This window comes from Notamacropus eugenii, chromosome 3 (genome assembly GCF_028372415.1).
Source record: "Notamacropus eugenii isolate mMacEug1 chromosome 3, mMacEug1.pri_v2, whole genome shotgun sequence".
NCBI classification, from domain to species: domain Eukaryota; kingdom Metazoa; phylum Chordata; class Mammalia; order Diprotodontia; family Macropodidae; genus Notamacropus; species Notamacropus eugenii.
In genome coordinates this window covers 461,848,364-461,875,949 of record NC_092874.1, presented here as the reverse complement: position 1 = coordinate 461,875,949, position 27,586 = coordinate 461,848,364, and the positions used below count along the sequence as shown (strand labels likewise).

The 27,586-nt window shown below is 38.6% G+C and overlaps 1 protein-coding gene across 2 annotated transcripts in view; it reads right to left on the bottom strand.

The window, feature by feature from the left end:
* The window catches only part of CADPS (calcium dependent secretion activator), a 544,059-nt gene that overhangs the window by 420,017 nt on the left and 96,456 nt on the right, over positions 1–27,586 (bottom strand). For both annotated transcript variants that reach the window (XM_072598786.1, XM_072598785.1), the window contains exon 3: positions 11,650–11,982. In XM_072598786.1, coding sequence (XP_072454887.1) covers positions 11,650–11,982 — 333 coding nt within the window. The remainder of the gene's footprint in view (positions 1–11,649; positions 11,983–27,586) is intronic.

The window sequence follows — 27,586 nt, the reverse complement described above, 5'->3', positions numbered from 1 at the left end:
AAACCTAGAAAGAACCTAATTAAAGTTAATGAGAAATAATCTCCTTTTTAAAAAAAGAAGTCTCTTTAATTTACTTTTTCTTTATGGGGTACAGGCAGTGTGTGTGTGTGTGTGTGTGTGTGTGTGTGTGTGTGTGTGTGTGTTTTATTGGTATTTTATTTTTCCCCTTTGGTGGTGTCAGATATTATAAACCTATACAAAACCTCCTGAAAACAATTTTTCTGAGAGTCAGGCTTTATTTTTGTATAATGGTCATTTGTGAAAAATAAATCAGACCAATCTATTCTCTGACAGAGTGAAAATAAATTAAATTAAATTAGTTAATAAGGCTGCATGGTGTGGAGCAATGAATGTTGGGTTCAGAATTGGAGGACCTTGAGTTTAAATGCCAGTTCTGCCTCTTATGCCTTGTGTGACCTTGGGGAAGTCACTTAGTTCCTTCATCTATAAAAGAAAGCAATCAAACTGGATAGACTTTAAGGAGCTTTCTACCTCTAAAACTAAGATGGGATAATGGGTCTTAGAGCCGGTAAGCAAGGAAAAGCCCTGTTGTTTTCACCTTTCTCCTCACCAGGAATAATACCTCCTCACGTGGACTTGCAAAGACGGGTGGCCTGGGGAAATGAATACACTCTGTCTTGGGGAGGAGCTATACTGTTCCGAGGATAAATGAGTGAAAATTTACCTAACTCAGTACATTTTTATGACCCCAGGCCATGTTTCATATCCCATCCAGCCATCTACATGGAAACTGGGATCTATCCACTATCCATCTCAGGCATTTTCCCATCTGTACTGTCATGGTGCCTACTTGCCCATGGGCTCACATAAACACATGCACAGATACATGCATATACCCCCCCCCCAAACATCTATACCCACACCCACACACCTATACCAACACCTACACTCACACACACATCCAATGAGACATCAGTGAGTAACATCTTAATTCCATTTGATCATTTAATGTTAATGAGCTTTTATAAAGGGACATTTACTTTAGAGTTATACATTTCCTCATTTGTAACATTCAACTATTCAAAGATATAAAATATAGGTGACAGTTTACTTTAAAGTTATATTGTTATATATAAACACACACGTAAACGTTGCTCTCAAATACTTTGGAGAGACACTGCCTTACCACATTTTGGTCTTTGTGGATGATTCCTACGTAACATTAGTCCTACTAAGTTCATATTCAGATGCCTCTACCTCTTGCTTTTGCTTTGGTAATGATCAATACTACCACTGATCCTAGGAAGGAACAATGAGACCATTAGACCATTAACTACCCTACGGCTCCACTCTTCATCCCTGTGACTTCCTAGACCACAGCTCCTTCTCCTGAACTCCACACCTCTACATATGCTATATTTTTCCGTTAGCCAACATAAGGGCTCATCTGACAGGCATGGAGCATCTAAACATGAACTTGGTAGGACTAATGTTATGTAGGAATCATCCACAAAGACCAAAATGTGGTAAGGTAGTGTCTCTCCAAACACATTTACATGTGTGTTTATATATAACTATATAACTTTAAACTATCACCTTACGTATTTTATGTCTTTGAATTGATGAATGTTACAAATGAGGAAATATATAACTTTAAAGTAAACGTCTCTTTACAAAAGCTCATTAACTTTAAATGATCAAATGAAATTAGGATGTTACTCACTGATGTCTCATAGTGAAAACAACATGGCCAGTGGCACTTGAACAGAAAAGAGACCTTAACCTCCTCACAGTACTCTCAGCTCCAGTGGGGCAGATGTGGCCTGCCTGTGTGGGAGAATAGCTTGATTTTAGTTCTGTATAACCCTTCTTATCCACAAGGTTGAGAAAAAAAGCAGTTTGGTCCCATTTTCCTGCATGGACAACTGATAGGGAACCATAATGATCATATTATAGGATGAGTCATTAGTGATGCAGACACATAATTGGATTCACAGTGGTTACTCCTGATGAAGAACAAGCATCACATTGGGATGGTTGGAGAACAGTTTCAGAATCCAGGGTTTTCCTGAACTATGTTCAGTATTGTCTCCTTCATGCATCTTAAAATTGGAAAGGCAATAAACCAGAGGCTCACAGGACATTTGAAGGACCTCTTTAGTCCATCCCTTTGCCTCCAGACACATCCAACCATGTCCATTCTCTGATCTAGAATATTCAGTGGCTCCCTATTACTTTTATGACATAATATGGACTCTTCAAGCTGACACTGGAGGACTTTCAGAAATTGACTTCTGCCTAATTCATATTATTTCCTGCCATCTGCATTACTGTCTGGCTGAACTGACTTCTTTAATATTACCCAAAGTTATCATTCCATCTTCCATTTGCAAGTCTTTACCCATGCGGTCTCTCATGACCAGAGTGAATTCCCTCCTCCTTCCTGTCACGTTAGATTCAAGACAGACACTTTCTTATGCCTTTCCAGAAAATCGGAACTTTTCCCCCCTTCTGTTCATGTTTTCCTATTCAGAAACATCTGCTGTTTCATGATGCACTTTATTTAGGAGGTAGCACCTGAGATGTGTTTGAAAAAAGGGAAGGAATCTATAAGGCAGACATGAGGAGGGAGTCCATTCACATCTTATCTCCTTTTGACCTCACACCAGCACTATGAGGTGAGCACCATAAGGGTTATTCCTATCTTTCATGTGAGGATGCTGGGGGAGAGGAGGTGGAATTGGAAAGAAAATGTGGCCAACTAGAACTCTATTCATTTCACTGTAGCATAAACTAAACAATTCTATGTGGGGGGCTCTGTACTAGGCCAAGAGAATACAACAACAGGTCAGCTAGACTCTCCTTTTAGGGAGGTCACATTCTAAAGGAGGAGACAACATGGAAATAAGAAGGTACATAAGAAGCAAAGGGAAGGGAGCAGTCATTTGTTAAGCGCCAGTTTAACTACATTACAAATATTGTCTTTTTGAAAATCATGCTTCTGGAACACACTAGTTAATTGAGATTAGAATGAGATAAGAAGTCAAAAAATAGAGGGGGATGCAAGGCTGAATGCGGGGATGGTGAGGAGAGGGAGGAGGCACACAGGGTCATGCCACTTTACCCGCTGCAGAAACACCCATAAGGAAACTGGGCAGCTGAAACAAGGGAGATACTTCAGATGGTTACAAGACCAGAAAAACGTGGTTTATAACTGATCCAATCATTATGTTAAAGGTGGCGAACGTTGGAAAATAATCCTGTGACTGCCACCCCTTTCTCCTGAAATGCACCTCTTTAAGACCTTTGATTGCAATTTTATGGTTCATTGCCCATGAAAGGGCCTGTATGAAACAAAGCGTTAATGGCTTCCCTTTGGCAGCCGAAGGAACAGATTGCTAAAGCTCCTATATCTATGTGCTGAAGGTTATAGAGAAAAGGTCCAATTCCCTGAGCCTTGGGAGCACGATGCCCACCATCTCTCAAATTAGCTATTCCATTACCACTAGCTTATCACCAGCAGCAGGTGCAGTTAGCTAGGAATATTTGGCCAGGTGCTGAAGAAAGAATTGATAAAACCACAAGAAAACCTTGCTGCAGACATAGGAAAATCGTTACCGTGGAAAATGAAAAAGTGGGCCTCACTGCACCTGTGCCATCCACCCCACCTAGAAAGGCCTCTTGTCCTCGACTACAACAGCAGGCTGGGTTTATGTGGCAGCTGGACCTCACTCTTCCCTACCTTTCTAGCATAAGGAAATTAAAGTATGTCCTAGGAGGGAAATGACTTAAAACCACCAGCCCATCAACGATTTGATGGGTCCTGGAGTTATCTCAAGATTGGAACCATAAAGCAGGACATTTTATTAGCCAGAATTGCCCTTTGTTTCTCTGACTTCTCATTTCTTTACTGACCTTTTCAATCACTTGGTGGTGGTGGTGAGGTCTACTTTTCATTTGAATGAAAATAAAACACTGTGTTGCGCTTCAACAAGGGCTAGATTTGGAACTGAGGGACTTGAGTTGGAATCTTACCTCTGACAGTTTCTGGTGTAAATCTAGGGGAGGTCATCATATCTCCTTGAACCTCAGTTTCCTTGTCTGTAAAGTGAGGGCGTTGGAGAGATGCCCTCTAATGTGCCTCTACCTCTAAATTTCTGGTCCTTTCTTTCTGTGAATAAACCCTTGCCTTTTTCCTAGAACTCAAGTCTGTCCATGATGTACCCCTCTTTGTTAAAGTTCAGTGACTGCCTGTTACTTTCAGGATCAAATCTAAATCCTTATGGACAATGAAAGTCCTTCACAACCTAGACTTTCTCTAGTTTCCTATTTTCTTATACTTTTCTCTCTACCCACAAACTCTGAAGTCAAATGGCACTGGCCTACTGCCTCTCACCCACTCCCTACTTGTTTCTCTTTGTCCAAAGACAACACTTACTTCCCAACCTCTGTGACATTACAGTGGCTTCCTTAATGCTTAGAAGGCTCTCCTTCCTCATTCTCACTTCTTAATTTCCATGGTTTCCTTACAGACTCAGTTCAACTCTCATTTTTGGGTGAGGACTTTTGACTTTCCAGGTCCCCCTAGATACTAGTGCCTTCCCCTCTGAGATGATCTTCCATTTATTCTATGTATAGCTCAAAAGTACCTGGTCATTTACATAACGGCTCCCCCAATAATATGGGGGGGGAAGCAACTGGTTTTGTTTTTGTCTCCTCAGTACAGAGTAGGCCCTTAATAAACTTTGGCTTCTCAACTGACTTTGGCCAGGGCTTTGTGTCACCCAGACAAATACCTCTGAGGGTGACAAGATTCTAGAGGTCTAGGTCTGCTCATCTAGGAAGGAGAATAGGACTTAGATTCAGAAGTCTGAGCTTTGAGTCCCCAGTGGCTAGGTTTGACCTTACACCAAACCATTCTGAGAGCTTTCAGTGGTTTCTGCGTGCCATCCTGTAAAATGGGGATAATAACATGTATAGCCTCAGTTTCCTCATGTGTAAAATGAAAGTTGCTTGAGGATCATATAAGACAATGTATGTAAAGTGCTTTTCAAACTTTAAAGTGCTACTTCTATTACTGTCACTGTCACCCATAATAATATTAATAATAAACATTTATAAAATACTTACTTGATGCTAGCCACTAGATGTTAGATACTAGAGACAGAACAAAATGAAGTAATCCCTACCCTCAAGGAGTTTACAGGTTATTGGAGAGGCAACATGTATACAGATAAATAGATGTAGTAAATAAATAGGTACAAAAAATATAAAATAATTATTACATTCTTACATAAATAAAAAATAAAATAAATAATAATCGGTAAATAGATATAAAGTCATATTAGATGGGAGGGAGCAAAAGTAGCTGGGAGGATTTGAAAAGCCCTCCCATGGGAGGTAGCTCCTGAGCTGAGCTTTGAAGGAAACAATGGAGCCTAAGAGGCAGAAGTGGAGGCCAGAGGATATTCCCGGAGCAGGGGATGGTCTGTACAAAGGCACGATATTTAGAGATGGCACGTTAAGCCTGAGGAGAAGCAAGGAGACCAGGTTAGCTGGACCCTGGAGCGCATGAACAGCAATAATGGGAAGAAATCAGATCAGTCTTCCCAACTCTCACGTTCAGATATGTTTCATTCTTCATTGAATCAGATTTTAGGTTTGGAAGGAAGGACATTTAGTCCAACCTGTACCTGAAAAAAAGAATCTCAGCTGCAATACACCCAATGAACAAGTCATCCAGCCTTTGTTTGGAGACCCTCTGTAAGGGAGAGCTTGTCACCTCCCAAGGCATCTGACAATCTTTTTACTCAGTGCCAACTGTGAGAAAGTTTCACCTCCATATAAGGTGCTGTCTCTGTTCGTTGGAGTCAGTTTTATTTGTGGACAAGGGCAGAAATATGGGCATTTCTGAGAAAGCCTTTGTTTTGTATAGGAGACCAAAGTATATCTCTTTGCAACTGACCACCCACGGAGCCCAGTTCTGCCCTCTGGAGCCAAGCAGAATATATCTAATACTTCTTCCCCATGGCAACCTTTCATGCAATAGAAGACAGCTACTGTGACTTCCCCTCACCCCTCAGATTTCTCCTCTTTAGGCTGGCTTCAATTCCTTCCAAGGAGCCTGTTCTAAGGCAGCAACTTCTCCTCAGGCTGTTGCTTTGAAAAGTACCCCACCCTCCCTTAAAAAAATCTCCCTAGAGAAATTATCAGGAGGTGCTTGCCCTTCCTTCTCAGATTTTCATGTTCTGATGGACAAAAACATATCAGTTGTTCAAGAGGCCAGAGAGCAATTATTAATAGGACTCTCCTGGAAGCCACTGTTTACCAAACATATACCATCTGTTACATCCTATAAGACCAACCTACATGGGCTGCCACTTGTTGAAGAAGTTCCCAAAGCAATAAGTTCTGAATTCTGGGGAATCAATGCAGAAATTAAATGACAACTTGTATTAGCCAGTGTTAGAGAGGAGAAAAGTAGAAAACAGCAACAAAAGCCAGCATGTATATATACCTACACCTATACAAATATATGTGCACATATAAATGTATGCATGTATATACATGTGCGTATATAGGTACACAATACACATCCATATACATATGTATGTAATTTTGTAAAGTGTTTTACAAGTGTTATCTCATTTTATACTCACAACAAACCTTGGAGGAAGGTGCTATTATTATTTTGTTTTACAGATGACATTAGTTATATATTGTTACTCTCTCTCCCACCCCACCTGGACCCCTTCACATGGACCTGTGATTTTTATCAGTGTGAAGTAAGTCCTGGCATGGAAACTCTTTTCTCCAATGTAGATCAGCAACTCATCTGTAAATTTAGTTTCAAAGAATTGCCTGGGGTTTCCTTAGAGGCTCAGAGACCTGGCTATGGCCACACAGCTGGTATGTGTCAGAGGCAGGTCTTCTGGACCCTAAAGCTGTTCCTTCATTCACTACACCATACTGTTTGCCTTTTATGCCATTGTAAATCAAATCTTATGAGAGTTTTGGAGAATGTAAAGGGCAGTCTTGGGAAGCAACAGCCTTGGGTTTAAATTCCCCTCCTGACCATTCCTACCTGTGTCTTCTTGGACAAATCACTTTACCTCCATGGGCCTCAATTTCCTTATTTGTAAAGTGAGGGAGTTGGACTCCCTGGTCTCTGAGTCCCTTACAGATCCAGAGCTATGACCCTAAGATCTTTAGAATTCTAGGGGAAAAACCACAATAACAACATGATAAAAATCCTTTATTTTGGCCAAGGAGGAGAGAAATATTCTTTGACTTTGCTCTTACTACTGCATCAGCATCTGTGGGGCTGGATAGCTCCTTTGTGATCATGTGGTAGGCTAAGGGTAGACTGCAAGAATGGACTTGTCTCAATCTACAATTCTGAGTTCATAATAACAGGATAACTGAGGAAGTCATGCTTCAGTCACAGAGAGACCATGGGCCTAAAGAGTAACCAAATGAGTCAACATCCATCTATCTTGGTTTGCCTAACTGGATGGCCCTTTTGGAGCAAGGGGAGAAAGATGTTCGTCAAAGTAGAAAAGGTGAAGTGGAAAGGAAACGTTGTTGCAATAACAATAGTCAGAGTTTATACAGTGCTTTCAGATTTGCACAGCACTCTTACAAACATTATCTCATTTGATTCTAATAACGCTGAGAAAAAGGGACTATTATTACATTCATTTCTTGGATAAGGACAAGTTAACTTCTTCAGCTAGTAAGAGTGTGAGGTGGGGTATGACCTCAGGTCTTCCTGACTCCAAGTCCAGTGCTGCAGCCATGTGTCCTTAGCTGCTGCAGTGGGAAAAATCACTGAAAATAGAGCAAGAAAACCAGTTCAAATAGTACCTTGGGGACTACTTGTGTGTCAATGGGTAAGCCACTTAACTATCCAGGGCCTTAATTTTCTGTCTGGAAAACAAAAGAAAACAAAAAGCAACAAAACAAACAACATGAGGGAGTTGGATTAAGTGATTTCTGAGGTTCATAGACTTGAAAAGGAATGGGAAGCAGCAATTAGGTCAATATAGCTGGAATGTAGAGTGTATATGAGAGAGGTATATGGTCAGTCTCATTCTTTAAGAATATTATTCGGACAATTGTATCAAAGCTAGGAGTGGGAGGGAGAGAGGCTAGAGGGAAGGAGACTAATTTGATTAGGTTTAGCCTTCTCTGGAGTCAAAGTTAACCTTCAAAGAAGTTGTTTAAGAGAGAAATTGGATGAATCAAATGGTCAGGACTCTGGTCCAGACCCAGAGAAGTATAGGCCAGGGAGGGGTCATCATTTTATCAACTACAAGTCCAGCACATCAGGTTTGTAGTTTTTCATCCTTGTTGATATTTTGGCATCATAATCACATCTGAAAATACAGTCAATGAGATGAAATATAGAAGATATGTAAAACGGGGATAATTATTAGTGCCTCCCTTATTATGTTATGAGGATCAAATAAGAATGTGGATAAAGCACTTTGCAAGCCATGAAATACTGCATAAATGTGAGCTATTGTTGTTGTGATGATGATAAGGAGGAGGAGGAGGAGGATGTAGGGGCTTGGACAGGTGCACCTTGGACCAGAAAACTTTGGGGTCCCCTTTGGTTCTGAGATTATGGGTTTCTGAGCCAGATTTCTGCCCAATGCTCTCTTCTACTCAGTAGATTCTATTATACATACTTAGGATATATTCCATGAAAAAAAAACAGGAGGAAACAACAAAAATGTTTTATGAGGTCAGGTAAACAATTCATTCAAACTATTAATCTCTCTTGGAGAGTGGTACTAAGAGACAATTGGGACGAGGGAAGCCATGGTAGTTTCTTTCCAGGCAGTATTATCAGATTCTAGGGATATACCCTGAACATTCTTCATTTCCTCTCAATTTTCTTTCACTGATTATCAGAAACCTATGGTCAATGAGCCTGAAGTAATGACTCTATCTTACAGTCCTAAGTGTCCTTATTTGTTTCTGTTTAATCTGTGTTTTCACTCACTTTTCTAACCATTCTTGTCTGAAAGGAAAAATTGTTATTCAGGGTAAAAGAGACATGTTATTCAAATTGCCAGATTCTTTGTCATTGTAATCTTTTTCCTCTTACAGGAAAGATAGTGAAAAGAAAAAAAATGAAATGAATTCTGCACCTCACTTGTCTTTTATGAGGGGAACATGAGAAAGATGGCCTTAATATGTAATCCCCCTGTCTCAAAAGATGCATGGAGCTGAATTAAGACCAAAATCATTGTGGCACATCAATAGATTCATCCCAATGACATTAACATCTGAGAAAAACAGAGATTGGAACAAAATCTATCTATACATGTGACAAATCATGGTAAGAAGGAAAAGTAGCTTACCAAATAATTTTATTCTTACCATGATGAGAATGTTTGGATATCTCAGTCTGTAATTCAATGATAAAATAGTGATCTGAAATTTTTTTCAGAATTTTGACACTCCATTGATTAGATTTTGCAATATAGCCTCATTCCATGAAATGCACAGTGATTGCAATAATTCTAATTAAGACAACTCCAAAGGACAACAGAATATAGTTAATCAATAGTTAATGTGTGTTAGAATACATTTTCTCTTCTCAATGGAGAGGGGGTAAACTATGGGAATAGAATGCTCTATACTTTTTTAAATCTCAGCATCATATATTTTTAATTAACTGTGTTTTAGTTTTTTGTTTTTCTAATAAGGGAGGTTGCAGTGAAAGAGTTATTGGAATGGGATTGTGGTATTTAAAAGCATTAATAAAATATTTTAAGGAACATCTTCAAATGCTATAAGGAAACCAATAACAAAAGGTAAGGTCCCACATACACCTGCATATTTATAGCAGCACTTTTTATAGTAGGAAAAAGCTGGACACAAAGAAGATGCATATCAACCAAGACTAAAATCTTGTAATATATGAATATAACAGAATCTTACTTTGCCGTGAGAAATGAGAAAAAGGATCAACATAGAGAGGAACCAGATGATTACATGAGGTGATACAAAACAAAGCAGAACATGAAAAACAATGTATACAACCATGCAAATGTAAAGAAAAATAAGAAAACAGTGGAAACTCAGGGTTATGAAATTATAATGAGCAAACCTAGCCCCCAAAGAAATGAGGAAGCATCTCCTCACCCATCCTCTGCTTCTTTCTATAGGTGGAAGACAAGGGCTATGGGACATTGCATATAACCTTGGACTTTTCCTATAATTTAGCTTTGCCAATTATTTCTCTCTCTTATTTATTCTTTACTATATTTTTATAATCTGCTGGGAGGAGGAAGGGGAAAGGGAAACATTGGGAAATGTAGGTGACAAAAAAACAAAAACAAAAAAAAAACTAAGACCAAAACATTATTGATAAATGACAATGAACAAGCTTGGTTTCTAAGAAAAGATATGAGAAGTCACTGCCCCTTTTTCTTTGAGGAGGTTGGGCTATGGAACATGGTGCATCAATTCAAATTTTTCCATTTTTATTTTGTTAGCTTGGCTGAAGTATTTTCCCTCTTTCAAAATTCTTTGTTATAATAGATAGCTATCAAAGAGGAAAAGGGGAAGAGAGTAAGAGAAATGAAATTGGTTTGAAAAACAAAAGGATATCAATGAAATTTTAAAAGTACAACCTCTCCCATTCTAAAAGGAAAATATTTATTTACTTTGAAAATCAAAATTATCTAAGATTCATTTGGCATTGAGACTTTCTTGAAAATTCCATCACTGTTGGTTTGTAAAAGAGAGTTCTAAATGCCACCTGGCAAAACAGGAACTCGTCCTTTTGATCTATTATGCTGATGACAGAAACCCTAAACCCCAAATAAAGCACATATTATTACCACTTTCAAAATGCATTGGCATTGTTGACCACAAAGTACAAGATGGAAATAGTTTTTGTTACCTTCTTATTGGGTACTGGTAACTGAAAGCATAGTTTAGGAGTAAAAGTCGATCAGATCAGAATTTACTACAATGATTTTCAGAGACCACTGAGACTTAAATAGGTGACTAGATTGATTTTCATTGATGACCTTGTGGACAGAGCATCAATGGACAGTTGAAAGCTATCCCATTCTTAGTCACCAATCTTGATCTAGTTAATTGTTGGGTGTGGCTAGAGGTGCTGCTTCTGGCTTCCTGAATGGAATGAACCACAACAGAACACATTTATACATGGCTACAACCAGAGTGAGGTGACTAAAATTTTGCCACAGGTTGGTTAAATTTAGAAGGTGTTGACACAATTTGCTGTCCTACAGTAGTGTAATACCTAGTTGGTAATAATGATTGGTTAGAAATAAGGCACTACCAGGTAGCTCCACGTAACTGGAACTCCTAGTCTGGGTACATGTTTTTGGTCACTTGCCCTTAGAACAGACATCACTAGTTAGGGTTCTGTATTTATACAACACTTTAAAGTTTACAAAGTAATGTATAAGTGGACTCCTATATGGAACTGCATTTATGACTTCACAGTCACAACCACTGTTTTTACCAGTGGCTTCCACCATGACATTCCAGCATGGTCACAGACATGGCATTCTGTGATGTTACACTAAGATAGGCAGCTGGCCATCACCCAGTGAGTACCATGTTTTCTCTCCTGTAGCATCTGAAAGAAACATGAGAGGACCCTAAAGTGGTGGTGGGACAGGTGAGACATCTTACCTGACAGGCATTGTACAGGAGCTGGTGTTCAAACTTCTTGATCCCTAGAATGTTCTGAAACATCTCATAGAGTTGCTCCTTGCTTAGGATGAGCTCAGAGGCTGCACTGGCAGTCATTCTGGCCTGTTGCTTCCGAGGGTCTTCCTCTCCACGGTAGATAGCATCAAATTTAGCCATCCAGGAGCTTAACACTGTCTCCTTGCTGAGGCCATCAATCTCGGGAAGACTACGAACCCTCTTTTCTATGTGCTTCTTAAAGACCTCCCTGGAGTCATTGGCTGAGCACCCGCCACTCTGTACCATCCGGGCCACCCGGTCACTTTTAAGGAACACCTAGTAGGAAAGGAAAGAAGGCACTCAATTAGAATTCTAACATGTGCTTAGAGGGCTACCTTGTCCTTGTTCCATCTCCCTTGATTAGAAGGAGAAAGCTCTAGGTTTGTTTCTCCATACTTAGCCTTGGCCTTAAACTCAAACTTGCCCTTCTATACATTTCACTATCTACCAGTTGCTAAAGACTCCCCAGGTTCCATGTGCAACATGGATTTTGAATGTAAGGCAAACCAGGAAGCATCCTATGAGGAAATATCTGATGGTAACTGTCACAGTCATACCTCTGAAGGAATAAAATATTCTTTAGGAGACTAGATCAAGTGTGAACTCCTCCAAAGGTTCTAGCACATGCTTGGGGCTGTACATGAGCATGTGAATCTGTCTTAGTTCTAGCCTGTCATTTGCTCACCAAGCTTTTCTCTAAGGTAAAAGTTCTTAACCTCTGTTGTAGCAAGGACATCTTGGATGTCGGATGAAGCCTATGGAACCCTTCTCAGAATAATGTTTTTAAATGAATAAAAATATATTACAAAGGAAACCAATTATATTGAAATAAAGTCATCAACATACAGTGCATTCCAAAAGTCATAGTGTCATTTTAAGCTATTAAAATTGGGGATACCTTGGATTTAAAAAAAAGTTGACAGACCACAGGTTAAAAATGCTGACTTTAGGAGATTAGGAGGTATTGGTTCATTGTTGGTCTCATTTCCTTATTCATAAAGAAATCATTTTGAATAACTGATCTAAACGCCAGGGGCTGAAATATGTGAAAATGATGGAGCTCAGCTCTTTCTAGTTTTGGAGTTTGATTTTAAATCAGTTACAGAGAAGGGCCATAGTGTGAATCCCCAGCGAGCCATCTTCACTCAGTATAGCCAAAGGTTTCTCTGGAAAAGCTTCAACCCTCAATACAAGTGGATTCTCCATCTAATAATCACAAAACACATTCCATACCCCAGGCCTTTTGGCAGATGCTTCTAAAATTAGGGATTGAATGGAGAGAGAAAAATAAGGAAGAAGGAAAAACTTAGAAAGGGGGTTTTCCTCTGGCTTTCCTTAGAGACTGTCTCCAAGTTGAATTTAAAAGCTCCCTCACTTACTAGCTGTGTGATCTCAGGCAAGTTGTTTGACCACTCTAAACCTGTTCACTCATTTATAAAAATGAAAGGGTTGGACTCAATGTTTAAGGTCCCTCCAAGCTCCTAATTTATGATCTTTCCTTACCGCTGCTACCCTTTTCCATAATTCACCATAATTATAATTCTATAATTTCCATAATTCAGTAAGGTCTAGGTAACTGTGGCTTAATTGAAAATATAGGAAAGAACTTCTGTCAAGTCTACAAGCCTTTATTAAGTGTCAACTGTTTGTCAGGCTCTGTGCTAGGTATTGGGATATATAGAGGGCAAGTTGGGAATAGTCAACAAAGGGAAGGCACTAGGATTAAGGGGGGCATCAGAAATGATGTCATATAGAAGGGAGAATTTTAGCTTAGACTTAAAGGAAAATAAGAGAGCTAAGAGGTAGAGATGAGGAGGTAGAGCACTCCAGGCATGGGGGATAGTCAGTGAAAATGTCTAGAGTCAAGAAATGGACTGTCTTGTTCAAGAATATTGAGTAGGCCAGTCTCTGTCACTGGACCCCATGGTACAGAGATCAGGGAAAGAGAGAGATAGTAAAGCATATAAAGACTAGAAGGAGAGGCAGAGGTCAGATTATAAAGGCTTTTAAAAGCCAAATATAGGGTTTTATCCTAAAGGCAAAAAGAAACCATTGGAGTTGACTGAATAGAGAGGTAACATGATCAGATTTGCTCTTTAAGAAGATCAATTTGACAAGTGAAAACAGGATGGAATAGAGTGGGGAGGAACTTGAGAAAGGGAAACAAACCCACAAGTTATAGCAAGAGACTGGGTATGAGGTGATAGGGACCTGTAGTAGGGTGGTGACATATCAGAGGAGAGATGTGAGAGAAGCTACAGAGGTAGAGTCAATAGACATTGAGGTCTATGAGCCATCCAATTGGACATATCCAATAAGCAATTGGAAGTGCTAAACTTCCAGGTCAGAGGAGAGGTTAGGGCTGGACAAATAGAGCTGAGAATAATTTGCAGAGACTGAATCAATGGGAGTTAATAAGATCAAGTGAAACAATATAGACGGAGAAGAGAGAAAGGCCCAGGATTTCCTTGGGGAAACCCAAGGTTATCTGGTGTGAATTGGATCAAGATCTAGTGAAGGAGACTGAGAAAGACCATTCATAGACCTAGGAGGAAAATCAGTAGACGCTAGAGTCACAGAAATGAAGAAGGTGATTGATAAGCTCAAAGATGGCAAAGAGGTCAAGATGGATGAGAAATTAGATTTAGCCATTAAAAGACTATTGGTAATTTTGAAGAGAGCTCTCTATTGAATAATGAAGTTGGACATCAAACTCAAAAGAGTTAAGAAGATAGTGAGAGGAAAGGAAGTGAAGGCACCTGTTATAACCAGCCTTCTCAAGGAATTTAGTCACAAAAGGCAAGAGACAGATGCGATCACAGCTAGTGGCTGGTGTGTTTGAGGATGGGAGAGATAAATGAAGGCAACATGAATGGTAGATGTGATCCAAGGATTCAGAAATAAGGAAGTCCTTTAAAAGTACATGCACATGTAATTTACAGCCATATTAATTTGAGACACATAGGCAATACAATTGGTCAGGATGAGAAGAATTTTAAACACAGAGACTAAGGTAACAAAGGACTGAAGGAAACAGGAAAGACGAAGAATCAGGATGAAGCCAACCAGACAAGAGGAGAGAAGTTGGTTGTGAGAAATTAATTTGCTAGGTCTGTCATCTGCTTTGGGTCTTTGGACCGTCAGACAGAGGGTAGTATCTGTGCTCATGTGGTAATGAATATAATGGGTAAATACTAATGCATTTCTTGTCTCTTTCTAAAACAACCCTTGAAATCCATTTGTTCTGGGAGAATGATTTAGGGTCTTTCTGAATAAACCTGGAGATTTAGACCACAGGCAGAGGCCCCATCCTAGTCATAAATTCACTTGTGCTCACCTGTCAATTTCCAGGCAGATCATAAATAAAGGAAGATACACACACATGTATATTTGCATACACACATACCTACACATATGTGGGTGTATATATACACAGATACATACATTATATATGCAATACATATATGCAATACACACATGCACACAGACACACATGTAAGTATATATATACACACACAAATATGCACATGTGTATGTACACATATACAGATACACACAAATATATATGCCCATACACATATGTACATACACACACACACACACACACACACACACACACACACACACACGGGGGTCATGGAGGACAGTCAACTTAGCTCCTCCAACCTATCATTCAATGCTGTCCTTCATCAACAGCTCTGAAATGGGGGAGAAGGATAGATTTTATTGTATAGGAAATGAGAAGAAAAAGAGCTGGCATTATCTTAGAAAAAAGCCTGGCTGTCAGCGATCTTGTAGGAATGATGGTGAAAGGGAGAAGAGTTGATGGGCTGGAGATGGGCAGATGTCCTAACTTTCCACAGGGGGAAAAAGAGGTCAATGCCTGGTGAAATTCTAGCATGGATGCTGAGAGGGATGGGCCTGGGAGCACTTAAAGAGGGAGGAGGCAATCATTAAAACCTGGTATGACTTCATTAAGAACAAGTCATTCCAGATTGACCTCATTTTCTTTTTGACAGGGTTATTAGAGGAAGAGTTCAGAGGATATTATGTAACATTAGCACTGGATTTCAGTAGGGCACTTCATAAAGTCTCTCCCAATATCATCTTGGACAAGATGGAAAGATAGCAACGCAGTGATAGCACCCTTAAGTGGGTCTGGAATTGGCTTACTGACCAGCCATGATAAGCATTGATTAATAGCTATATGTCAAATGAGAGGGAGGTTTCTGGAAGAGTACTCCATCCTTACCTCTGTTCTGTTCAACATTTTTAGTAATGACTTGAATAAATGCATAGATGACATGGATATCAAATTTTCTAATGACATGAAATTGAAAGTAATAGCTCACATACAGGATGTCATGGGGGGATCACAAAGCAGATATCCATACTCTGGAATGGGGGCTGAAACTAACAAGATGAAATTTACTGGGGATAGGTGTGAAGTCTTGTACTTAGGTTAAAAAAATCATCTGTAAAAGTTCATAATGGATGGGTGGGGGTGGTAATATAACTAGATAGCAACTCATGAAAATGAACTAGGGTTTCTTTAATACCTGTTATCAGTGGGATGTGGTAAGCAGAAAATGGAATGTAAAGTAAAGTCGTTTGTATAGCATGATGTAAGGTCCAGAGGCCATCTCAGGAGAGTCGAGTCAGTTAAGCCATGTGCTTTGACCATGACATCCCATACCTAGCCAAGAAGTGATCCTTGGATCGTTATTGGGAATGATTGATTTTACATTTATTCTCTCCTGTATTCTATCTTGTAGTAACATCTGATTTAGCTTTTATTTTGCTGTATGTGCATGTAAAAACAACAACACACTTTTATTTTGTATAGCCTAATGATTGTGCCTACCTGTACGCCCAGAGAAAATTGTTGGGGGGAAGGAGTCCACTCTTTCTGACTGTCCTAGGGATTGTTTCATATGATTAATATAGACCTATTTTGCAATTACCAAGAAGTCACATGACTCTAGAAGGGGAGTTCCTGGAAGATTGACTTATTGGATCTTCATCACAAGTGACATGGACTGGCTAATACTATCCTTGGGGTCATTTCTTCATACTTGTGATTCTGGAAAGGGGGGGGGGGGGCTCCCTCATTCCTGACCTTTACTTACAAAAGGTATAGGACTTCCTCTCTCCCATTAGGCAAGCCTCTTATGTACCCCAGAGTCAAGTAGTCTGGAATTCAGAGCACAGCACATAATTGATGGCACTTTGAGCAGTCTACCGTCTCTGCTAAATCTGTTAAATGTTTTAACCTGTGCGAATGTGCCAAGAAGTTCATTTCCTTGAAGCTGGAGAGAGTCTGATCTCATGGACCAGGCTGTTACACTCAGGCTGAGTTATGCGTGTAGTTTCACTTTACCCTGAACTGGGCAGAACACATCTGGAGTCCTGGGGCCAGTTGGGGACACCACCTTTATAAGCATATGAGTCATTCCAAACCTGATGGTTGTTTTCAAAACATGTGTTATGTGGCAGCTTGGTGTCAGTGAAACTGATTATGTAAATCGGTGTTAGACTTTACATTTATCCCTATGAAATCACATCCTAACTTTGAAAGTTATGCCAAGTTTGATAAAAATTAACTAGCTTTTTATTGGGTTTGATCAGCTAAGTATTAGACAGTGGCAAGGACTTTCCAATGCTTTCCCCAGACACATGCAACAAAGGACTGGGATGAGTTTGGTGTACACTCATGACATCCCCTCATTCTTTACTCCTGGTTACTTCTGCTGCCCAAGTTCCCCTCTCACTACCACCACATCATGATTTATCAGTGGGAGAGACTTGATGGTTTTCATGGCGTCACTGTTTCTGCTCACCCCTTTCCCACTATTCCAGGATGATAATTATAATAATAGCAATTGCATAGCACTTTAAAATTTACAAAGCACTTTATATACATCAGCAAATTGGATCTTCACAACAAACCTGTGAGGTAAGTGCTATCATTATCCCTGTTTTATAGATGAGGAAATTGAGGCTGCAAGGGGTTAAAAGAATTGGCCAGAGTGGCCAAAGTAGGAGTGGGAGTCATACAGGGCAGCCCTTTGTCCCAACCTGGAAAGAGAACTGAAAAACTTTAGGGGGGAAGGGAGAAGTGGCTGTACTTTCCCATAGCCTAGATGCAGGCTTGTGCCCGAAGCCTCCAAGCTGCAAAAATCCAGGGGGTCGAAGGTCTATGCATTCTCTCCACTCCACAAATCCAGTATCCAAGAGATTAAAGGATTAATGAGCTGTCCAGCTTTATCTGCCAGTCTGCAGTCAGCCCCACTGGCAGCTGATTAAAAGAAGCACTAGCGTTTCCATGATAAGAGCTGGGGGAGACTTCCCTCCTCAATCTCCAGGGTTCCTGGAATCCAAACTCATCAGAGCTGCAAAAGGAGGGGTTACTGCTCTATGTGCAGAGGGACTTAACAATCTAGCTTTCTCACATGTGCTCACCTATCATGAGGCAGGAGGAAAATACCAACTTGTTATTAGTTGAACCAGGAAAATGAGCTTCGTTCAGTTGGGCAATACTGAAAATGAGCTCCTGGCTGCTTGGGAGGAGACTAGAGAGGCAGCCTCTTATTTTGAACGTTAAAGCTTTGTAAATAAGCTGGCTTATCTTCCTGTTTTGGTAAATCATACCTGTTTTCGGGAGGCAGGTCAGCCTCAATCAGTGCTGGAGATCAGAAGGAGAGAGGAGGACTACCAAAGCTTTACCTCCAACTTTATAGGAAACAACCAGACTAAGAACCAGTGCCTTCTTGGTCCTCTTATTCCTTTGCAAAGCACAAAGTGCTGGAAGGGTAGGTGTCAGATAGTAAGAATTTGGGGGCTCCTAGCTAAATAGAAACCATTCCAAGGCTTTTTTTTCTTCCTTTTCTCTAATGCTATCTTCCTGAGCAACCCCTACCAGATTTGACGACCTCTATGAATCCCTCTGTTTCCTCTATCTGTTGGATTGCTCTGTATGTACCTTTTGGAGAGGAAACCTGTTCACAGAGTTTTAGACAACTAAAAGTTGAAAAAAATTTCCTTCTTTGGCAAATAATTATCCAGGCTTTGCTTTGAGATCTCCAGTGAAGGAAGTACCTGCTACTTTCTGAGGAAGCCCATCCTATCTTAGGATATCTCATAATTATTAGAGACTGTCCTGGTATCACATGAACATTTCCATTCTTGAACCTTCCCCCATGGCTCTTGATTCTCCCCCTAGGGCCAAATAGGGCAGTGTAATCCCTGCTTTATACAACAGCTCTTCACGTATTAGAAGACAGCATGTTTTCCTGGAGTCTTCTCTTCTCCAAGCTAATCATTCTCAGGACTTCAACTAAACCATCATTCTGGTTGGTCTTCTTTGGATGTAAAACAATTGAGCAACATCCTGAAACAGTGTTCCCAGAACTGAGCACACACTTAAGATGTAACCTGATTAAGATTCCCAACAGAGCCCCTATTGCCTTGTTATTTCTGGAATAACTGAATGCAGTCAAAGTTTGTTTGAACGATTTGGGCTGCCATATCATACTATGGGCTCGTATTGGGCTTGAAGTTCACGAGAACTCCTGAATCTTTTTTCAAGTGATGCGTCTAACACACATAAACATGTCTAACCACAGCTCCTTAATTTTATATTTATAAAGTCATCATTCAACACTTCCTAGTAGAATCAAAATAAAACCAGACCTCCAAATGAGTGTTTAGCTTATACGAAGCACTTAATAAATGCTACTTAATTACAGAGCAGACTCCTCAGGTTCAAAATTTTTAGAGGAATCTCTACTTTTTATTTGTCCAACAACTTTGGATATGGACTACACACTTGTTTAGTGCTTTAAGGCTGGCAAAACACTTTGTGTATTTCATGTCATTGGATCAAAGGAGAAAAAGATAGATAGCAAGAGACGGTGAAGGATATATGTTGTTTGCACACACCTATGCTGACAATGAATTCCCTAGGGTATTTAGACAGCTAAGCAGCCAAGTTCCTTGACTAGAGCACTACTGACTACTTATTACCATTTTTTTTCTTGGAATCATTCAAGTGAGGCCAAGGGATTGTGGCAGTAGCCACCAGCTTGACAATGTATTGAGAAAGGTTTCTAGATCTGGGAGAACTCAATCTACCTGAGGGTGAGGAGGGGAGGAATCTTGCTCTTTGACTGCTAAAGATCTCCTCTGAGGAAGTGAGCCACGGATACCTCATTTTTTCTGGTTGTTTTCCATTCCTGGAACACTCCTTCCTCTGTTCCCCCTACTGACCTCCCTGGCTTCTTTTAAGTCTCAGCTAAAATTTTACCTACTACAGGAAGCCTTCTCCAATCCCTCTTAATTCTTTTCTCTTTTAATTAGTTCTTATTTATTCTGTATGTATCTTCTTTGGTATATATTTGTTTGCATGTTTCCTTCTCCATTGGAATGTCAGGTCCCCGAGGTCTTCTTTCTGCATGCCCAATGCTTAGCACAGTGCTTGTCACATAGTAGGCAGTTAATAAATGTTTAGTCAATCGAATTCAACCAAGAAGGAAATTGGAGTGGCGGGGGGAACAAGACAAGAAGAATAATAAGGATGTGAAGAACTTTTCATTATTTGAGTTCATTGATTAACATCAAAAGAAAAAAAATCTATCAAGACTAGCAGAGGCAGGATGTTGAACTGACAAAAGAGCTAAGCTCAACGCCAAGAAGACCTGAGTTTGTTTCTTGTCTTTCACACATGGAGGCTCTGTGACTCTGAAGAAATCAGTTATCCTTTCAGTACTCTGGGTGTCTAGAACTATTAGTTACACAGAAGGTGACTTGCACTGGTGGAAACAGTTTATTCACTTGGAATGTCTATACCAATGAAGTCACAGGTCCAGACCCTATCATGGCTCTATTCATCCAACATGTAGTTATTAATGTTGCTGAAATACTTAACTGTGTATATGTTGATTGCATTGTAAAACACAAGCTCCTTTGGGCAGGAACTGGTTTTGTTTTTGTCTCTGTATGCCTGGCCCTAGCACAGTGCCAGGCACATGCTAGGGGCCTCACAGTTGCTTGTGGAAAGTAATTGAATGAAACCACTTTTTGAAACTGAAGCCTCAAGCCTCACAGATTCATGAATGAAACTTGAAAGCTGAATAATCAATTCTAGAGTTAGGTAATCAAAATTCGACATGATTTTGTATTTTACACATAGTCCTGGTGGGTGTTACACATATCTTGGCATTAACTAGGCAGCAATTTCTCAATGCCTTGTTTTTCACTTCACCAAATAGGAAGCAGTTTTGACTTCACCGACTATTATGGCAAAATATGAGCATCACTACAGATATAATGGCAATTTCCACAGGCTCATTAGCACATTGATGACTATTAATTTCTGAATTTAATTAATTGAGAGAAATGACACTTTCCTTTAATTTACTTAATTACTCAAATGAGCTTTCTAATTAAGATTTATAATCAGCAAATTTATAAACTCTCCTGAATGAAACCAAACTCTATGAACTTTTGATGAAGGCTTCTCTGTTCTTCCAGGGTTGTTTTTATTGCTGTCCTACTGCTTCCCATAATTTGAAAACAGGAGAAACAATCTAATTTGCTGACAGTTTCCAAATGGAATCTTTAGTTCAATCCACTGAGGTTACTCATTTCCATTCCCCAAATCTCCTTGCTACTGTTCATTAAATTCAGCCCTTTAAAGTGAGTCACATACATCAAATAAAGATGCAGCACCTTTATTCTCAGTTGCAATAAGTTATATTACTTAGAAAAAGCAAAAAAAAATCCAGCTTTATGCAAATAAAAAAATAAGATGAGTTCCTAAAAGTAATCCAACTGGAAAATTCATTGAGGGACAAATGTAAAATGATTTTGCTGAGTAATCAGTAAAGACAACAAAAAGTCTACTGCTGTGTGATGCATTATGCTAATTACAAACTATCAATAAAGCTGTCTCAGGATCATTAAAAAGTCTAATTGGACTCTCATCCTGCTCACTCCTGTAAGAAGCTGAAGACTTCAGCAAGGAATGCGTTATATCCCTTAGCAAATTCAGAATCACTCAGAAACAATTGGTTCATTGGTCTATTCATTTAATAAGTTACTTATTGAATACCTACTATGTGCTGAGTGTTTCATGGAATGTTGTAAACCAAACACACAATTTGGGTGTGATTCATGGGAATGTTCTAGATGCTAGTTTTAATAGGCATCAGTTAGATTTTATTATTCATTATTTTTGTCCTTTCTCTCCAGTTTATTAAATAGTATATTTTTCTAAATTACATGTAAAGATAATTTTCAATATTAATTTTTATAAGATTTTGAGTTCAAAAATTTCCTTCTCCTTCTTTACCCTCCCCTTGCCTAAGACAGCAAACCATTTGATACAAGTTATACATGTACAATCATGTTAAACATATTTCCACATTAGTCATGCAGTGAAAGAAGAATCAGAACAAAAGGGAAAAACCATGAGAAAGAAAAAAACACAAAAAAGTGAAAATAGTATGCTTCAGGGCAGCTAGGTGAACCAGTGGGTAGAACACTGGTCCTGGGGTCAGGAGGACATGAGTTCAAATCCGTCCTCAGGCATGACACTTATTGGCTGTGTGACCTTGGGAAAGTCACTTAACCCCAACTGCCATGCCCAAAAAAAGAAAGGAAAGAAGGAAGAAAGAAAGAAACAAAGAAAGACAATGATATGCTTTGTAGATTTGACTTTTTTGTGTGTGAAAAGTGTTTTGGAATTCTGTCATATGGTTCTTGGGTTTGTCTTGGCAGGTAGACTTCCAAATATTTTATATTGTCTACAGTTCTTTTAAGTGGAATTTCTCTTTCTATCTTTTCTTGCTAAGTTTTATTGGTAACATAAAGAAATTCTGATGATCTATGAGGATTTATTTTATATCCTGCAACTTTGCTAAAGTTGTTAATTATTTCAAATAGATTCGTAGCTGGTTTTCTATAAGTATACCATCATATCATCTGCAAAGAGTGATACCTTTGTTTCTTCATTACCTAGTCTAATTCCTTCAATTTCTTTTTCTTCTCCTATTGCAAAAGCGAACACTTCTAGTACAATATTGAATAACAGTGGTGATTATGGGAATCCTTGTTTCACCCCTGGTCTTATTGGAAAGCCTTTTAGTTTATCCTCATTACAAATAATGCTTGCTGATGGTTTTAGATAGATACTACTTATTATTTTTTTTAAAAGTTCCCATTTATTCCTATGCTCTACTGCTTTTAATAGGAATGGGTGTTGTATCTTGTCAAAAGTTTTCTCTGCATCTATTTAGATAATCATATGATTTCTGTTAGTTTTGTTATTGATATGGTCGATTATGCTAATAGTTTTCCTAATATTGAACCAGTCCTGCATTCCTGGTATAAATCCCACTTTGTCATGTGCATTATCCTCATGAAAAATTGCTGTAATCAATTTGCTAATACAAATTTTTGCATCAATATTCATTAGGGAAATTGGTCTATATTCTTTCTCTGTTTGAGCTCTTCCTGGTTTAGGTGTTGGCACTATATTTGTATTATACAGGAATTTCATAGAACGCCTTCATTCATTTTCCCAAATAGCTTACATAGTATTGCAATGAATTGTTCTTTAAATGTTTGTTAGAATTTACTTGTAAATTCAAATGATTCTGGAATTTTTTTCCTTAGTTCAGTGATGGCTTGTTGAATTTTTTTATCTAAAATGGGATTATTTAATTATTTTATTTCCTCTTCTGTTAATTTGGGCAATTCATATTTTTCAAAATATTCATTCATTTCACTTAGATTGTCAGATTTATTGACATAAAAAATTAGGCAAAACCATTCCTAATTGTTGCTTCCTTTTCATTGGTGATAAATTCAATCATTACATTTTTGATAGTAGTAATTTGGTTTTCTTCTTTTTTAAAAAAATCAAATTAACCAAAGTTTCATCTATTTTATTGTTTTTTAAAAATAAAACCAGCTCTTCATTTTACTTACTAGTTCTATAATTTTCTTGTTTGCAATTTTATTACTCTCTCCTTTGATTCTGAGGATTTCTAATTGGGGATTTTAAATTTGTTCTTTTTCTAGCTTTTTAAGTTGCATGTGTAATTCATTGACACGCCCTTTCTCTGTTTTATTCATGTAAGCATTTAGAGATATAATATTTCCCTTAAATATTGATTTTGCTACATCTCATAAATTTGAGGTATTGTTTCATTATTATCATTCTCTTTTGTGAAATTATTGATGGTTTCTATGATTTGTTGTTTGACCCCCTATTCTTTAGGATTAGATTATTTAGTTTCTAATTAGTTTTTAGCTTATCTTTCCATGGTCCTTTATTACACATTACTTTTATTATTTCATGATTTGTAAAGGATGCATTTCATATTTCTGACTTTCTGCATTTGATTATGAGGCTTTTAGGCCCTTGTACATGGGCAATTTTTGGGTAGGTGCTCTACAAGTGAGAAAAAAAAGTATATTCCTTTCTATCCCTATTAAATTTTCTCTAGAGGTCTATCATATCTAATAACTTTTCTAAAATTCAATTCAACTGCTTAGCTTATTTCTTGTTTATTTTGTAGTTAGATTTATCTAGTTCTGAGAGGGGGTAGTTGAGGTCCCTCACTAATATAGTTTTTCTGTCTATTTCTTCCTGTAACTCACTTAACTTCTCTAAGAATGTAGAAGCTATACCTTTTAGTACATATATGTTTAATATTGATCATACTTCATTTTCTATGCTACCTTTCAGCAAGATGGAGTTTCCTCTTTGTCTCTTTTAATTAGATCTATTTTGGCTTTTGCTTTGTCTGAGGTCAGGATTGCTACTCTCAATTTTTTCTTCAACTGAAGCATAATATATTCTGCTCCAGCCTTTTATCTTTACTCTGTGTGTGTCTCTCTGCCTTAGATGTGTTTCTTATAAACAATGTATTCTGGTTTTTAATCTACTCTGCTATACACTTTCATTTTATGGGAGAGTTTATCCTATTCAAATTCACAGTTATGATCAATAATTGTGTATTTCTTTCCATCTTATTTCTCCCCCCATTACTCCCCTTACATAATTTTCTTTGTCCTTTCACCCTGTCCCTCCTCACAAGCATTTTTGCTTCTGACACTACCTCCTCCAATCTGCCCTTGCTTCTATCAGCGCCCCCCTCTCTTTTTTCCTTTACCTCCTACTTCCTTATAGGGTAAGATAGATTTCTCTAACCAATTGAGTGTGTGCTATTACTTCTTTGAGTCAAATCCAATGAGATTAAAGTTCAAACAAAGCTCACCTCTCCCTTTTTTCACTCTACTGTAATAGGTCTTTAATGACTCTTCATGTGATATAATTTACCTTATTCTGACTCCCCTTTTTTCTTCATCTAATACATTCCTTTTCTTTTTACCCTTTAATTTTTTTATCTTCACATTAAAGTCAACTTATACCCACACCCTCTGTCTAAGTATACTCCTACTAATTGCCCTAATAGAGACACAGTTTTAAGAGTTACAATATCATCTTTCCATGTAGGGATATAAACAGTGTAACCTTATGCATATCACATTCTTTCTTTCCTGTTTATCTTTTTATGATTCTTTTGATTCTTATATTTGGAGATCACATTTTCTGTTCAGCTATAGTCTTTTCATGAATAAAGTTTGAAAGTCCCTTATTTCATTGAATATCTATCTTTTCCCCCAAAATATTATGTTTAATATTGCTTGGTAGTGGCTTTTTGGTTGTAATTCAGACTCCTTTGCCTTCCAGGATATCATACTCCAAGCCCCCTGACCCTTTAATGTTAAAACTACTAAATCCTATGTAATCCTGGCTGTTGCTCCTTGATATTTGAATTGCTTCTTGCTGGCTGCTTACTATATTTTCTCCTTGACCTGATGGTTCTGGAATTTGGCTACAATATTCTTTAGAGTTTTCATTTTGGGATCTCTTTCAGGAGGTGATCAGTGGATTCTTTCAATCACTATTTTACCCTCTGGTTCTAAGATATCAGGGCAATTTTCCTTGATAATTTCTTGAAAGATGCTGGCCAGGATCTTTTTTTTTTATCATGGCTTTCAGGCAGTCAAATAATTCTTAAATTATCTCTCTTGGATCTATGTTGTTGAATCAGTTGTTTTTCAAAGGAGGTATTCTACATTTTCTTTTTCATTCTTTTGATTTTGTTTGATTCATTCTTGATGTCTCATAGTCATTAGCTCCACTTGTCCAATTCTAATTTTTGAGGAATCATTTTCTTCAGTTAACTTTTTAACCTCTTTTTACATTTTGCAAACTCTACTTTTAAAAGAGTTGTTTTCTTTGGTGGATTTTCTTTTTCCATTTGACCAATCCTATTTTTTAAGGCATTGTTTCTCTTTAGTCAATTTTTGTGCTTTTTGTCCCAAGCTGTTGACTCTTTCTTCACAATTCTTTTGTGTAACTCTCATTTCTTTCCCCAATATTTCTTCTGCTGCTCTTACTTGACTTTTAAAATCTTTTTTTGAGCTCTGTGAAGAGGACTTTTTAGCTTGAGGCCAATTCATATTCCCCTTTAGGGTTTCTCATGTAGTCATTTTGACACCATTGTCTTCTTCTGAGTTTATGTTTTTATCTTCCCTGTTACTATAGTAGCTTTTTATGGTCAGGGCTCATTTTTATTTTTTGGTTTTTGCTCATTTTAAAAAATTGAGCTGTGTTCCTGGGGCAGAGGGGGCACTGTGACAAGCTTCTTGTTCTGTGAGGCAAGAGTCTGGTTACTGGCTTTTTGTGGCAAGGCCTTAGGTGCTAGTGGCTTGCCCACTGTGTTAGGGTAGCTCTAGCCCCTGTTGTGTCCTGGAATCTGGAGCTGGCAGTTTGCTGCTGTGCTAGGGCTGAAAGTCTCATAGTTGGCCTTCTGTGCCACTGGATTGATAAGCCAGGACCACAAGGCCTCATTTACTGATTTGTGAAGTGGCTAAGAGCCTCCAGTTGGCTTGCCCAAACACCACCAGCGGTGGGCTGTGCTTCCTTTTTATCCTAGTGAGAGAGCTTTCCTGAAATCCTTCCAAGTTGTCTTGGATTGGAAAATTGTTTTACCCTGTCTTTTTATGGTATCTTTCACTGAAGAATTCTTTTAGAGGTTTGATGTAATGTAATTTCTGAGGGAAACTGGGGAGAGCTCAGGGAACTTCCTGACTTCTCCCCATCATCTTGGCTCTATCTTTCCATCATTATTTTTTAAAGTAAATTTTATCAATATTTTCTTGTTATTATATCATTGTAGTATGTAAACTTTGTTATAAAAATTGATTTATAATCTGACAGAGTGAAGAGAAGGCTAACCTGGAAACCTGGGTTTAAAGTCTACTACCTCAGGAGGAATGTATAAGCTACCTGGGCAGAGCACTGCCTAAAGCAAAGGTGGGGAACATGCAGCTTCAAGGCCACATGTGGCCCTCTAGGTCCTTAAGTGCATCCCTTTGACTGAATACAAACTTCAGAGAACAAACCCTTTTATATCGCTCATTTACCTTTAAGATAGGAAACTGCAAAGATCTGAAGCTCTCCAAGGTTCTTAGGTAGGACACAAAACTGTGTCCAGTACACAGCTGACCTTTTAAATATCCTCTCTTTCCAAAGGTTTTTTTTGCTGCCATTTTGAATTGACAGAGCAGTCAACTACCATTTATCAGAGTCTACGCTGTGCCAGACACTTTGCTAAGCAATGGGACACAAAAAAAGGCAAAAGGCAAGAACTCTTGCTCTTAAGTAACTTAGAGTCTCAGTCCCAGTCCTGCTTTGGCAAGATGTATCTCAGAAGAAGCCATTGGACCTAAAGGGTCTGTGTGAAACACTGTCAAGCAGTAGTTGGTGAAGTCTTCATGGAGGCAGGATGATAAGCAGACA